This window comes from Prenolepis imparis, unplaced genomic scaffold, assembly GCF_030444845.1.
Source record: "Prenolepis imparis isolate NDT839.2.m4 unplaced genomic scaffold, iyPreImpa1.0 SCAF_13, whole genome shotgun sequence".
NCBI lineage: Eukaryota > Metazoa > Arthropoda > Insecta > Hymenoptera > Formicidae > Prenolepis > Prenolepis imparis.
The window spans coordinates 4,920,439-4,936,151 of record NW_028141171.1 but is presented as its reverse complement, the minus strand read 5'-3'; the positions used below and the strand labels follow the sequence as shown (position 1 = coordinate 4,936,151).

Genomic DNA, 15,713 nt, shown 5'->3' with positions numbered 1-15,713 from the left:
AATACATTAACATTTTTATCAAATTTATTTTATATATGAGTATTATAATTTCTTTGAACACTTCGATGCAACTTTTTCATGGAACAGGGGCGAGTACTTTTTGCGGTTTTAATGATCTATTAAGCGCACAAATTAAATACAATGGTAGAACTTTAAAACGAGTCGTAGCCAGCTCTTTTAACGGACATTAGCAAAACAAATTTCTTTATTAAAGCAGATTAACGCAACAGGCGGTCCATTTGCAATCTAATGTTTCATTAAAAGACGGTTTCTGATCCTTCCAGCGTTCCTGCTTTACAAAGTACGGGACAACTTAATGCTGAATATAACGAATAATTCTAAAGATATTCAAATGCATTTCATCTTTAACGATATTTGATGATAATGTCTAAAAAAGTCGCATTTGGTTCATTAGAATATAAGACTTGTCGAATAATTTATACAAGATAAACTAATTTTATAACGTAAGTTATATTTAATATTATAATACTTATTATATTTTTTATTTAATTTGAGAGAACGCACACATTATTTGATGCTGAAGAAATATATCAGAAGAGTATACTTAAAAACTAAATAATTTATAATATATTTATGCTTTATAGTTATGGACGCTTTAATAAGATGCCATTACAAAGATGCGTATAATAAGGAATTTTTCATATAATGGAAAATATAGTATGTATCTATATTAAAGCAACATCTTAATATCGATAATATGCAGATAAATTCTTTGTGATTATTTTGTTTAAGTAACATAATTCGAAACAATGTAAATTATCTTACGTTGTCATTAATTTTATTTTTTTTTCTTGTCATTATTTGTTTGATAGGGGGGTTTTATATGTAACATCGTAAGAAATACTATAGCAAAGATAACATGCTATTATTCGTATTTTTGCACATAATAATGCTATTTATAATTATTTGTATTATTTTTATTTATTTTTAGTTGTTTTATATTTGTCATATCATACTTGAACTTTTAAGAAATAAGCTCGCAAACTATACACGCGCAAATATAAATTCAATTAATTTAACATTACATACTTATTATTGATTTGTTCCGCGGCAATAAAGTATCGATTTTTAATATTTTAAGGCGAGCCAAAAATTAATTTTAATTTTTAATATTTAATATTAAATATCTAAATTTAGATTTAGATTTGTTTAGATTTAGATTAGATTTGTTGTTCTAGTATGCAACAAATTTTTCATTGTCTATGTTTCTCAACATATATAAAAATTATTATTTCTATTATATAAAAACTTGATACTTACAATTGCAAAACATACTTTTTTCTGCAATAATTAAGTTTGATATCTAATTGCAGTAGATAATACGAATATATAGCTAAAACAGAGAGCAATAAAAATTAAATTAATAAAGTCGCATTTAAATTGCAATTATTAATTATTAATTATTAATATTAATTCTTACCTTTTCTTTTTTTTTGTATGCTTCTTCAGCAACAGTAATTAATTAATTTTAGTGTGTATTACTATTTCTTTTCTTATTTAATTTGAACGTCTTGAATTAATCAACTGTACTGAAATCTGATAATTCAGATACATTAAATAATTATTAACTTTTATAATCCAAAGGAGAGAATCTATATAAAAATCTCGTGTTATTGATGCATGTAAATATTTAAGAAACAATTGCATATATTTAATCTAATTTACAATTTTTTAATTTAAAATTATCTAATTTAAATTTGCAGAATATTAAATCTTTAATGCAATGTAGTTTAATTAAAAGAACAATAAATAAATTAATACATTTGTCACTTTTGTAATTATTTTTTAATGATAATCACAAGCCGTTATAATCAAATTTTAATTAGATAACACCTAATGGTAATATTGTGAGATGGAAAGCCAATAAAATGTACTGAAATGCAAAGGAAGAGGAAAGAGGCAGATATTATCATTATGAAATTTGTAGTGGAAAGCGTATGTGTTTGATAATAGACGAGAAGTGAGTTTTAAATACTGATGCTTTATTTTATATAAAGTATTGTATAAATGTATAAACGCTATAAATATGTGGTATCTATCTATGGTGGTGGTGGGGTGCTAGTCGTGATCGCAAAGAAAGGGTATGACGAGGGCGGGCGGGGTCGGTGGCCGGCGGCGGCGCGCCGTCTATTTACATTCATTCACTCACGAAAAAAAGGCTGACCTACCATAATCTACCGGTCTCTCCTTTTCACTAACATATAACACGATTATATAATATATGTGTATAATTGTATGTTGTATATTTATATACGAATACACATATATATAGTGTATGTGTGTGTATGTATGTGAGCGCGCGTATGTGTGTGGCAATGTGTTCATATATATATATGTGCGAAAGTAATAGATAATAGTATGTATACATATATATATAAGAAAAACATATTATGTGCATGGACGAGTATGTGATAATAATATGTATGCTTGAGAGAGAGAAAATGCGGCGGTAAGTATAACAACATGCGGGAGGGTGCGCTTGAGGATGCGATCGACCCGAGAGAGAAAAAAAAAAGAAAAGTAGTAAATATGTATGTGAAGAGCGGCGGCCTTACTGATGGTGGAAGACGCAAGAGAAGAAGGGCTTAGCGCGCCGGAGCAACGGTAAGTGTTCAGAAAACAGAACAGATCCAGTTGATCCGGCGACTGCGAAGTGCCAAAGCTCGTCCACTTTGCCTAGGCCCATGGTGCGGCGCGGCGTGAGACACGCGTGTGTGCACGGTTGGCTATAGATTGCACGCGGAAATAACTGCAACTCGGAATCTATGTGTCCGAGAGACGAGGCGAGGTTTCGCCGATTCGCGGGCGGAGGAGATGTTTCGGAATGAACGCGGCACGGAGTCGTTTCTCACCTTTATATCGTTGGCCTCTCGCTATAAAGAGATGAACGGTAATTGACTAAATTTCGCCCGGGTTTGTAAAACGGGTCGAGAGCGAGAGGAAGAAACAAAGACCGCGAAATCGCGAGGTAGCCGATATCTCGTTTGTTGTCATCCCTGGGAGAGTCCGCGCCGTCCGTCTTTCGAATCGCGCTTCGTCGACCTGTATACATTTGTGTGTGATTCCGAGTGATCTGTCGATCAGATCATATCACTGGCGTCAGACGCGCTCCGACCATGTTCCGAGACTGAACGAAGCTTTGGGAAGAAGACGTTGAGCGCGTTTGAGGATCGTTCGAGACCGGTAAGTGACTGTGGTAAGTTTGCCGCCGTCGCCGAGCCGAGATCGCTGGGGTCTTAAAACGTCTACGCCCACTTGCCAATGGGCGCCGGGATGACGGCTCCATGAGTTCCAAGTCCGGCGTGGATGGCGCCAGAGGGTCCGTTGATCACAGCAACTCCGGCATCATGGCCACCGAGAGCGCCACCAATTCCACCACCACCACCGATGACAGCAATTGCGCCAGCACCGCCAGCGCCAAGGCCAAGACCACCACCGCCGAGAAGTGCGGCACCACCTTTTGAAGAAGATATAATTAGCAGAAGGCTCAAATATATTTGGTTGGTAAAGGAAAAAAAAATAAAAATAAAAAGGAGAAGAAGAAAATATATTTATTTCAAGCAATACAATGCAGTTTGCTTGAATAATCGGCGAAACTTACCACCGGGCGCGGCGTTAGCGGCAGCTCCAGAGCTTCCATCGTCACCATTGATGCCACCAGATCCGGCGAAAAAGGCAACACCACCGTAGCTAGGTCCAACAAGGTTAGCGGTAGCCTGGGAAGGTCCAACAAGGGTGGCGGTTCCCTGGGACGGTCCAACAAGGGTGGATGGGCCAGCAGCAGGTCCTACAAGACTGGCCGGTCCAGTGCGGGGTCCACCAATGGACTTGGCGCCCTCCTGAGGTCCTACGAGATCAGATGGTCCGGTCTGGGGTCCTACGTTGGCCTTGGGTCCCTCAGCGGGTCCAATGTCGGACCTACCGCCGATGACACCTGCGAGAAGAGCGAGCGATCATCGAACGTCCAAGTGTGTTGCATGTCAGCGATAGAGGTTGAGACTTGGAAATGAGGCTACGCACCACCAGAGACGATTTGTTGAATTCCAGCAGCACCAGCCGCCGCCGCCGCACCAGCAGCGTAGCTGGCACCAAGACCACCAGATCCCAAGCTGGAGGCACCACCCTGGAGGGAGGCGGCGGTTCCAGCACCAGCGGCGAGTCCACCGGTCAGACCGGCACCACCACCCAGACGTTGTCCGGTGATGGCCAAACCGTGGCCACCCAAACCACCCAAACCACCCAAACCACCCAAACCACCCAAACCACCATGAGCGATTCCAGCGCGGGCCGTCGCTACCGCTAAGCAGGCGAACACAATCTGGAAGGAAGAGGTACAAGATGATCGACTAAGTCTTTCGCGCGAGGATGATCCGATAATATTCCGATCGAGACCTTTAGATTCCGAAAGATTTAAGAACGTCGGACGATGAGCGTTACATAATTTACGGAAGCGTTGCGTGCTGGGTGGCTATCGCCGTTACGGATCTAGATTTCCATTGGCTTGGCGCCGATTACCGAGCAACATAATTTGCGGCTTTCACTTTTGATTTCCGCGAACGCGCTCGCGATCGTTCGCGAAGAAATCTCCGAAACGACGGAAACGACGGTATCGCGTAAAAAGGAAGTTTCTAAATGATCTCTTCGAGATGATCTCGAAATCTCTCGTCGGCGTTGGACTTCGCGTTGCAAAACCCAGCGAGAAACGCGCGCGAATGTTGCGTAGAAACGACGAGATGAAATATCCGTAATATGCGTTCGCCGTGTAACGTTTCGTAATCAGCTTGATAGCGTTACGATTTTCCCCTCTCCCTCCCTTCCTTCTCTCTCTCTTGCACGTACATCGATTACCCTAGTCACCACACCTAATGACCGTATTAGGAAAAGAAACTCTTCCAAGGTATCCGCTAATAGGCCGTTGCACGCGCAACTCGCGTATCGTCGAGACCGTAGAAAAAGTGCAGTCGCGATTGCATAAAATCCGCGCTGGCAAGTTAATACGTGAATCACCTCATATTTCACGAGGTTCATAATTAATCTGCTGATTAATTTTATTTTAATCGTTTTATCGATATTAATTAAGAAATCCGTAATTTTTGATCAATCAAAATATTTCGCGAGATTCACAATTAACCGGTTGATTAATTCCGAATAATTTTATTCAAATTGATTTATCGATATTATTAATTAAGAAATTCATAATTTTTGATCAAAATATTTCACGAGATTCATAATTAACCGGCTAATTAATTCCGATTAATTTTACTTCAATCGGTTTATCGATATTAATTAAGAAATTCGTAATTTTTGATCAGTCAAGAAATTTCGACAATTCTCTAAGGAATTTTCGGAAGATGCGTGAGATGCAAATCGGATGTATCGGGACCTATGATTACGTCACGTCTCGGGAGATACGTTCGAATCGGTAATCGCTTCGCGGCACGTAATACGGGAAGTGGCGTTTAGAAAGGAAATGTTTTACGCGGCCGTAGACCCGTGTCGAGCAATCGACCGATCAGATATATCGGCGCTGTGCATAACCGATATTCCGCGATCGCGTGCGAGCGGCATTAGAGACTATACGGCGTGTGTGTCACGCCCGGTTGGAGACCGGTTGCGAACTTAAATGGCACCGCGGCGGCGGCCTGGAATTATGCATATCTAACGACTTCGCGAAACTTTCACATCCGCGGAACGTAAACGAACCGACTATCACCTCGGCCGCGCGCTCGTGTGACGTGGCTGACCGAGCGTTCCCGCGACCTCGCAATCGGAAAAGGATCGATCGCGTGCCGATTTCAAAATCGACCGTACCGCACGTTCGCTTCCGTCGACATTTTGCGAAGACATTGCGAGATATTGTCCGTCGCAATTCTACAAAGATATATCATTATCGAGAGTATTACCGATTATATACCGATATTAGTCAAAAAATCGAACAATTATGGGCTTGATACTTTCAGAGGAGAAACGGAAGCGGAACCCGACGATATTTTGCCGATTGGAATGATATGGAGAAAGTAACGTAGAGAGTGACAAGATGCATACGAATTCGTGAATGAAGATGTGCCGGGGATAGAACCGGTTCGCGGTTTACTCAATGATGATGCTGCGACGATAACCGGTTTCGTCGAGCGATGCGGTAAGATTTCTTTGTTTTATGAATGAAAGTCGGTTTGTCTGTTTGCGTGAGAAAACAGCGAGAGTATCCCAACCGTGACATTGAATCATCGCGGTCGCGGTAAAAAGAAATTGCAACGGTACAATGCAGACGTATTAATAGACGTGAATAGAGGTTTATTATTGATCCGATCGAAAATTTTCGAACTTGCATTTATCTCTCGCTTGCAGATAATAAATGCAATTTCATATTAATTCTATTTCTTGCTTGATTTCAATTAAGAAGCGTCAGACTGAGATATTTAAGGGGGCGAGATAAGCAAAAGGAAACCTTCGCGGCGATTAGCAGAAAATCTACGAGTAATATTGTTAAAAGTGAGAAGTCGAAGTAATTTAAAGCTCGTTCGAAAGTTTTGAAATTGACACTATATTTATTCACGGGGTTGCGAATAAAAATTATCCGATTTAAAGACCGATGATCTCGAAGGAAAACACATAATTTTTTTTCAAGTAAAATTACCGAAAAACAAGCCGTGTTTATTTGTCAGAGCAACAGAGACGCGAGTGAAAATACGCAAATGCAAGGTAGCAAAAACAAAGTCGTATAAAATTCCGATCTCGAGGGCTCAAAGAGAGAGACTACGAATTAAAGACACCTCGCGAACACCTCACTAACCCCGCCGTGCAATACTCACAAAGGCCTTCATGTTTGGTGTGTGTATTGGGCTGGTAGTCCGGTGAATGACTGACTTGGGCCGGGTCGGCGGGCTTTATATACGCCTAACTCTACTCTGGATACGCTCCACAATCACCATCCTTTCGAAAGCAAGCAAGGCGCTCCACCACCCTCTCCTCCAGAAAAACTATAATCCACGAGGGGGGCTCCGTTGCAAGCGATAATCCCACCGTCCGGTTTGAGGGCAAAGGGGGGTTCCCCGTTTAACAGCCACGATGTGGATAGAGGTTACCTGTATCCTATGTCTATTACGGGGAGCAGCCTCCTACTCTCCTCCACACGCTCGATTTGTACGGCGCAACCAAGTGCAACCAAGCACCACCCGGGTTACCTGGTCACCTACGATACAACTCTCTTTCTCGCAGGCGTGGTGCTCTCGCGAGTGGTACACAGTTCGCACACAGTTAGCGGAATCTTTCCCGGCCGCAGATAGAGACAGCGCAGGTGCAGCGCCGATAACGCCAGATGATCGTCACTTTAGCTAATTGGAACCGTGATGCATCGTCGTCCGGCAATCGCGGAATGAAGCCACGCGAGAGGCTTTTAGATGATGGAAGTTGACGTTTTCCATCGAAGAGTTTTCATGGAAGTTTCATAATAGTCTGTGATGTTTTCGGGAAAATCAAGAAACAACGACATTACTCTCTTTGTGTATTATAATCAAAAATCAAAGATAATTGAAGATAAAAAGTTAATAAAATTAAAGATAATTAAAAAAATATATCTCTCTAAAAATTATTGTATTGCGATAGTATAAAAAAAAGTGTATATTAGATACATACATAATTATATCTGTTAACTGGACAATGTGAAATAGCTGATAAAAATTATTACAATCGTATTTCCGTGATAAAGTTATGCATTTTGAGTCTATCATCAATTTGTAGCAATTTTAATGCTAAAAAATTTGAAAGGACGATTTAATAGAGAGTCACGATTGGTGAAATTAAATGATTCTGACTGCGGGATCACAATGAATCCTCGAATAAAAATCAAAAGCATAATGCGCTGCGTAATGCGCTTATTTCAAGAGCGCTCGAAGATAAACCGATTCCGGGCTTTTGATTTTTTCACCTTCATTCAGAATGCAAAGTGCTTTTTGCGGAGAAATATAGAAGTCGACACAAATTGTTCAAATATCCAAAAGTTATTATATTATTCATGAAAAACCGTGATCTCTCTCTCTCTTTCTCTATATGCAGAGTCCGAGTAAAAAGATCACGCGAACCAAAGTTTAATATATTCGGACATGAACGGCTGTCGCGCGAAAAATTTGTCACCGTCTGAAAAAATCGGAAGAAAAGGAGATCCAAGGGATGGCGAAGCGCGATTACGGTCCACGCTCTCATAACTATTATAGAAACGAGGCGCTCGTATCGTGAAGGAGTTTCACGTTTGGCGCGAATGCTGAAACGTTCTAAAGAGTTGGAATTACGGGTCGTTAAAATAGCCTTAAGAGACCTGAATTCTTTTCTAAATAGATTGTCTGCCCGCTGCAGCTCTGTCGGTTGTTACTTATTACCCCAACCTGCTAATTTCCAGCTGAAAGCTGGAAATAAGATGGCAAAATCTAAAGCCTGAAAGATTGTCTGCTATTGTGAGCGATTGAATTACGATCGTCGTGAGTATCCATAGTGAGACTCGACGAGATCCGATTATTTCCCAATTATAGCTATTATCTCAAAACGCCTGTAAACGTCATTTTATGGCTGTATCAGCTGATTTTATTTTTGCGACAACACGTAAAAATGTCAGTGTTGCAATATTATTCTAATAATTGATTATATTCTAGAAAACTATGCGTGAAAATTTGCACATTAAGAATATTGAATATAAGTGAAAGAAAAAAAATAATAGAAATATGCACAGCAGTGCAAAAGCGTGTTAGAAATTATTGTTTACGTGTAATTGAGATATAATAATCTATTAAGATTAGACTCATCGTTATCGCACACTTATGTTTAATGTTTCCTCTCGTAAACTTTCTTTTTTTTTTTTTTTTAATGCAAACTTTTTACAACTCGGTATGTAACCAGCGGCGATGAGCAATCTCAATTTTATAAGAGTGTTGAAGTGCGACGCGTCGAAACGTAACGCAAGTATTCCAATAAATTAATTTTCGTTTTCGTATTGCCCCGTTTATCATACAAGTCGCGATACTTTTCCGGCAGGCGCAAAGTGAAAGCCATTATATTATTTGGCCGACCGCGAAAAATATCGATCTATTCGCGAAAGTCGCCCGCGCCTCGTATCTCTTTTCGTTTGACATAACAACCCGATCCGATTCTGAATACATAATATAAATTCAGATTATATGAAAGAGCCAGGCAACACACAGATATTAGGTGCAACAAAATTATTTTTAAATCCCTCTGTATTTATTTTGTTAAATATTTTATTCAAAATAAATGTACAGGAATTTAAAAATTATTTCTAATTTTATGTTTGTTTTATTCAATAAATATTTTGTTCGAAATATAGAGGAATTTCAAAATAATTTCGCGTCTAATATCTGTGTCTGGCTTTTACTAGCCTTTTCATACCCGAATTTATATATCAGATATTATATTATAATATGATAAAATATTATAATATTTATATTTATATATCAAAACCCTATTTTCGATTTATTATTTTATATAATATAAACTTGTAACAGCTGCTGTTTTTGATCCCACCTTTGGTTAAAATGTTTAGTTGGCCCGCGCGAGTGTTAATTGTCTCATTAGCCCGATTAATCACGCAATTAATCAGCAGCGAGCGTGTCAACCCCTTTTTTTTCGTCACTCTTTTCAACAATCAGGGCTTGGCGCTTCGTTCGCAAGCGATCGAAGAAACAAATTCCGTAATTACCGCGCAATTATCCGCCGATCGAGGAGCCGATCCCTTCGATTCAACTCGTGATCTCGCTGAATCCTACGGAATAATTATTAACCCGTTGTTTTCTCCCTCTCTCGTTGAGAAAATACGATATTTCTACGGCTCCGACCGGGGACCGTAATTACGCAATCGCGATTTTTATGCTTTTGGAATCGCGTTCCAGAATTCAGTTCCGCGTCCCCATTTTGAATTATTGAGCGATTTTCACGGATCGATGGAGTATATCGATTGGCTCGCATGGTCAATATTCAGGGATATACCTCTGTGATAAAGCCACTTTCTTGGCTACGTGCAGATCCGATATATCCATGAATCGAATCGAAATGGAGGCGCCGCGATTTGTGCTCCATTTGAATGGGGGTCGCGACACGTAAAATTATCTCGATATTAGAATTACTTAATCGACGAAGATTATTTATTCAAATAGCTCGATCTGCACGCATTCGAAACGATTACAGAGATCAACGATCATTTAGCAACTCGTTATAATATATCGTTTTGATTGAAACTGCGATTATTCGTTACGTAATGACAGAATATGAATAATACTCGAGGCATTAAAAATCACATACACATGGTATTTTTTCGTATCAAATGACCTATTTGAGAAAACGTCAATAATACTAGCCAGTTGGTGCCTACGTAAGACAAATCTATATAATTTTGTACTCTTTCTTGATTTATTATATATTTTTAATTTTTTCTAATTTTTATTTCTTAATATTTCTTTCTCAATTTGTTGTGTACCTGTTTTATCTCCTTTATATCTGAAATCAATGTCTATATTTATTCTAAAAAGCATATTATACAGATAGGTGATTTTTCGAATTTATTTTTGCCCTTTCCTTAATATCTGTTTCATTTAGATAATTCTACAAAGTTAATTATCTGTCCTTAATTACAAATAAAATTTGTAATTATGACGTACATATTATTTTCGCCAAGCGTTACGCAGACACATACTTTCTCTCTTTCTCTCTCTCCATCTATCTATCTATATTACATATTTATTTATTCAAATCAGAAATTGCAATATCTCGTGCGACGCAGTCGCTGTATGCAGGCTTACGTATTCCATCTCGATATATTCCTGCCAGCTCAATTTTCGCATAGAATACTCCTCTCTCGCCTAGGGTGACGACCCTCCAACACGCACGCATATATACGCACACGCGTCGAAGTCTCCGCAACATTGCGTTTGCAAAACGACGCCGTGACGGCGGCGCGTCGCTGAGCGCGCGTTCTGCGCTTTTGCACCAATTTTTACATAACACGAGGATGTGAAACTGGAGAAATTTTATTCATGAAATAGCGCGCGAGCGGCGCACAAGCACGAGATCCATGGGAAAAATTTCTTCCTATGTAATGTAATATATATATGATGGCGCCTGCGTTATACCGAGACGATTCATGGATAAGGTAGCACCTTATCATCAGCCTGAATCGACCTGGTCAATGATTCGGTACGTCACCGTCTTCGAACAATTTGTGTGAAAAGCAGAGCTAATCGATCGGTTTAGATATAAATTTCCGAAACCGTGTGTAAAAATATATTTTTTTGAATGAATTATTTTTAGGATTAGAGAATATCAATCGCTAACTAAATTATAATTACAAAGTTCGCGGCATTGTGTATCGCATTTAGGTCCAGTTGGTTAAGTGGATTTAATACATCGATCAATGATCGGTTCATTGATTGATTCAAATTGTAGCGCGCTCATTATCCAAGATTAACCTAATTTCCTTATTAGATTCAAACATGCATTGTACTTCCATTTCGCTGTTTCGTGCAACATATTAGAGTGGTCCATTTGCTCACCATATTATTCGGTGCATTACCGAAATGGCATACACGTGATTATACATTCTGCACTGACCGTTTTAGTAATGATCTAATTTGCAAAACATTTTTGCAATGTGAGCTATGAAATAAGAAAAGCATTGCGTACAACGCCGTATGTTTAATTATGCTGTTTACTGCGTCATATTGAGGTCAAGTGAGTCTGTGATTATAACTTCGATTTATAAATAGAGATATCATTTTATATTTTAAATTTAAAATATTCCGTCCAAGTGTAAAGGACACAATATTTGTTTTGTCAGATTTTTTATAATAACGAATAATACATGATAAATACAATTATAGCCTCAAATTAAAAAAAAAAAAAAAAAGAAACAATATATTGCCTCCTACACAAATTTACAATCATCAAAAATTATTTTTCAACATCAGCACTTTAGCACGTTCTGACCCAGATATCGTTTTATATTTGCATGCGAATAAATTCGCGAAATAGGAGTAATTGTAGTTTCTGTCAATTACTATAATATGAAGTGCAATACAATGTTGTAATGGAATAGTTAACCACAGTACTTCAACGCGCGCACAATGTCCCTTTTAATGTAACTTTAGTTAATTCAAGACTAATTTGAAACTTCGATCGCTTTAATTCTAACGCGTTCGGCTCGCGGTTTGATAGCTTTCTATTCTGCCTAAACTAAAGTACACGTTAGTGAGTTAAAGTGAAAATTGAAATGATCAAACAATAAACATGGCATTAAGTAACCATATATTTCAATCATTAATAAATCGAAGAGTACTATAAAAAAAAGTAAAATATGCTTATTTCAAATTTTTAATTAAAGTATTGAAGAATGTCGTGCTTTCTTCACGATCTCTTTTTTTTAAACAACATTTTTTTCGTACCCCTTATTTAGGTTTGATGTGTACTCTCGGTTACAGGATAGCGGCTTAGAATTTAAGTGTAAATTAAATTTTATCTCAATCGACAACAACGCGATCGTTCGCGCGCTATGACGTTAAGAGGTGCCCTGTAAGCTGCACTTAAGTTTTAAGTAGAGACCTTGTAGCTCAATTTTACCGAGTGCGCTATTATTACACCTTCAGTCACGTATAGATATCTATTAACGTCGCTGCGCGTCTTCCTTTCAAGTATAAACTTCCGACAAAATCGTAAGGATGCACTGGATGTTGAAAATTAACTCGAGTCAACTTACCGTACGCGGCAGACGACAATTTTCAAACACGTTACATCGTTACATAATACGTGTTCTTTATGCATAGTAGAGAAAAGTAGAGTACTATGATATATTGTAGCTATAAGAGGGCTATACTGTAGATAAAGATAAAATCATTTGAAATAGAAAATATTTTTTAAATATTTATATATGTTGCGTAAACTATTTTCCCTACTATATATTAAATATAAAATAATAGTCCATTTATATATTAGTTAATATTCTATGTAAAAATTTACTTTTAATTTTAAACATATATTTCTCATAAAAAACTTCAAATAATTAATTAAAATAACTATTTCTCTTGTTGCATAGAAAATATTTTTTAATAAAATATTTTTTATACTATTTTGTATCCTTTGTTAGAATTTTTATTTATGTTTTATTAAATTATATTAGTTATTTTTTCTAAATTAATAATAAATATGTATATATTTCTTTATCACGTAACATTTGAAATAATATGCAAGTTCTAAAACTTCAAATATTTTGACAGATAAGAGAATTCTTCACAACTCTTTTGAAATTATTATTTCAGTTAATAATTTCAATTATCGCGTTTCAACGAAGTTATTTACTACATTTGTATCTATCATCTTCACGGGAAATAAATCTTATACTTAAATGAAATACTAATCAAATAATTATTTTCTCATTACTTTCGCTACTATTTTTCAAGAGCACAGTTTCTTTTTTTTTGAGGAGAAAAGAATTTATAATTAGAGAGTGTTTTAATCGAGGAAGTATCAGAATTTCGCCGCTAAGAGAGAGAAAGAGAGAGAGAGAATCGAGGGCACATATAGAGACGACGGATCAGCGCGATCGCGAGACGCGCTTCCACTCGCCACACTTCGTTGCAGCGCTGACCAAGCTAGGAAAGTAGTCTTACGCAATAAGGTGGAGCATGGGATAACATGTGTGTGTGAATGTGTGGGCTATTGCCGTTTGCAGAGCACAGACCTGCCCATCATTTCCGTGTTCTGTCGACCGTTCTCGAATATCGCTACATTGGATACACACACACACACACGTTATCATTCTGGTCGCTTTCATTGTGCACTTTTACGATGATCGGAATGCGCGTTCATTAGGTCGTAGCTATCAATTCGATGAATGGCGGAGAATAGCGTCGGGCGATTAATCATGTCACGTCGGAATCGATAATCCTTCGCGTAAAATGGAATGTCGATGAATAAACATATTAATTAAAGATGATTTTGATTAGGGTTACAAATAAGCATGAAGAAGATATAGATTATATACTGGAAGAGAAGCATCTCGCTATGTTATTAAGTAGCTCCGGAGATTTTTCTTTGCGGCTGTATTTTAAATAAAAATCTCCATATTCTATAACGCTTTCAAAAACTATCACGTAATTTAAAACACAAATTTAATTTAATTAATTATTAAGAATTATAAATTAAATTATAAATTAAAATTAAAATCATTATATATAGTAATAATTAATTTATAAGACAGCAAAAGAGTATAAATCATCGAAGATTGTTAAAACAATTATGAGATACGAATATACAAGTGTTATTTTATACAGTCTAAATAATTTATATATTATTAATTGATACATCAAAAGCTTCGGCAAATTTTAAAGAATTTTGATTAGCGCAAAGTGCTTTACAGTTCCAAAACTGATATTCTTTATAATTGAATAAAGATGAGGGACATCACTCCTTGTTACCAACTTATCGATTAGCATCGCTTATTATATCTGGATAGCATCAAGAGAGATTAAAAAAACATTAAGGATAATACGTGAATATTTCGAGAGTGATTAAGGGAACTTCAGAGTTTCATAGCTCTCTCTCTCTTGAAGATGATAAAAATATATTGATTTCATTACGTCGCATACAATGCCTGCGAGATTAAGCTAATGAAAGTCCTAGCTAGTGTGTTTCCTTTTTGCCCTATTTCATTTGCGAAGCACGTGAAATTGGTGCATAAATTCGGCCGATCTTTTCAGAGGGGCTGAAAATTAAAAGTTTACCTGTTATCACTTCTCGCTCGTTTTTTATCGTTTTTACTAACCGGGGCCATAGCTGACCCGTGCCTCGATTGAGTCTATCGTTATATGCAAACCTGTGTCGTCGTTTAAAATGGACTCGTGTGTGTTACAAAAATTCCCTAGAGGAAAATCCGCTGCTAAAATTCGCCAGAAACTGTCCGGAAGCGTTGATAAGTTAATCATTTAAATTGAAACAGACGAGAGAGACGAAACGATTGGATCCAATAACGTTTAAACCTTCCACGTCGAACTTCCCTTACAATTGTCGACGAAATAACGATGGATCCGTCAAATTGCATCTTTTTCTTTTTACTCGAAATGATTGTATGAACCCTGACTTGTTTTGCACGGAGAGAAAGAAAATTAACTTAAAAAATGTAGAAGAAGAGGAACAGATCTCTCGCAAAAGTGTTGATCAAATCATCATTTCCGTATTTAAGTAATCAAGAATATTTACGAATATAATTACATTAAATGTCGTGGAACTCCTTGTGTATTTCGTTTTCTTTTGGATTTTCTTACTAGAGCAACCACTAACAATTTATATCTGATTTGACAGTCGTTATCTCTCGGCTCGGTTGCTGTTCAGCATCTTAGCGAGATTAATGCTACAGTTAATCCTTTTATACGATCTGCAAGCTTAACCTTCTACGATACCGTGAATGTATCATGCTGAAAGAGAAGAGGAAGATATCTATAATGTGTGTTTTTCTGAAAACATTTTCTTAATCGATTTAATCTGACATCGGATAGATATTTCAATCACAAAAAATAGAAAATAAGGATCGCGAGGATAGAAATGCGGTATATTTTTGTTTGACATTTTATAACGCTCTCTAGTTGTATGTGTGTTAGTTTTATTTCACGATAACAACAGTCAAGAGAATCGAGAGTAGAGTT

General features: G+C 37.4%; 1 protein-coding gene and 2 long non-coding RNA genes across 3 annotated transcripts in view; 1 reads left to right on the top strand and 2 right to left on the bottom strand.

Annotated features, from left to right (window-relative positions):
• The window catches only part of LOC145944696 (uncharacterized), a 216,568-nt gene that overhangs the window by 197,358 nt on the left and 3,497 nt on the right, over positions 1 to 15,713 (top strand). The window lies entirely within an intron of this gene.
• Positions 1,983 to 6,941, bottom strand: Apd-3l (apidermin 3 like). Its single transcript, XM_083053232.1, has 4 exons — positions 6,834 to 6,941; positions 4,042 to 4,339; positions 3,623 to 3,955; positions 1,983 to 3,478 (listed from the first exon to the last, which is right to left on the bottom strand). Exons 1-4 carry the CDS (start codon positions 6,843 to 6,845, stop codon positions 3,267 to 3,269), a joined length of 855 nt encoding a protein of 284 aa, XP_082909358.1. The 5' UTR covers positions 6,846 to 6,941; the 3' UTR covers positions 1,983 to 3,266.
• LOC145944699 (uncharacterized) overlaps positions 7,030 to 15,713 on the bottom strand; it is a 261,286-nt gene continuing 252,602 nt past the window's right edge. The window contains exon 10 of the long non-coding RNA XR_014426726.1: positions 7,030 to 7,476. This is a non-coding gene — a long non-coding RNA (uncharacterized LOC145944699). The remainder of the gene's footprint in view (positions 7,477 to 15,713) is intronic.

Bases quoted from the DNA above. Each gene is read 5' to 3' on its own strand.
- Apd-3l (XM_083053232.1), bottom strand. The intron at 3,956-4,041 runs GTGCGTAGCCTC...CTCTTCTCGCAG, and splicing joins TCAACAAATCGTCTCTGGTG to GTGTCATCGGCGGTAGGTCC. The intron at 3,479-3,622 runs GTAAGTTTCGCC...CTTCTTCAAAAG, and splicing joins CGCTAACGCCGCGCCCGGTG to GTGGTGCCGCACTTCTCGGC.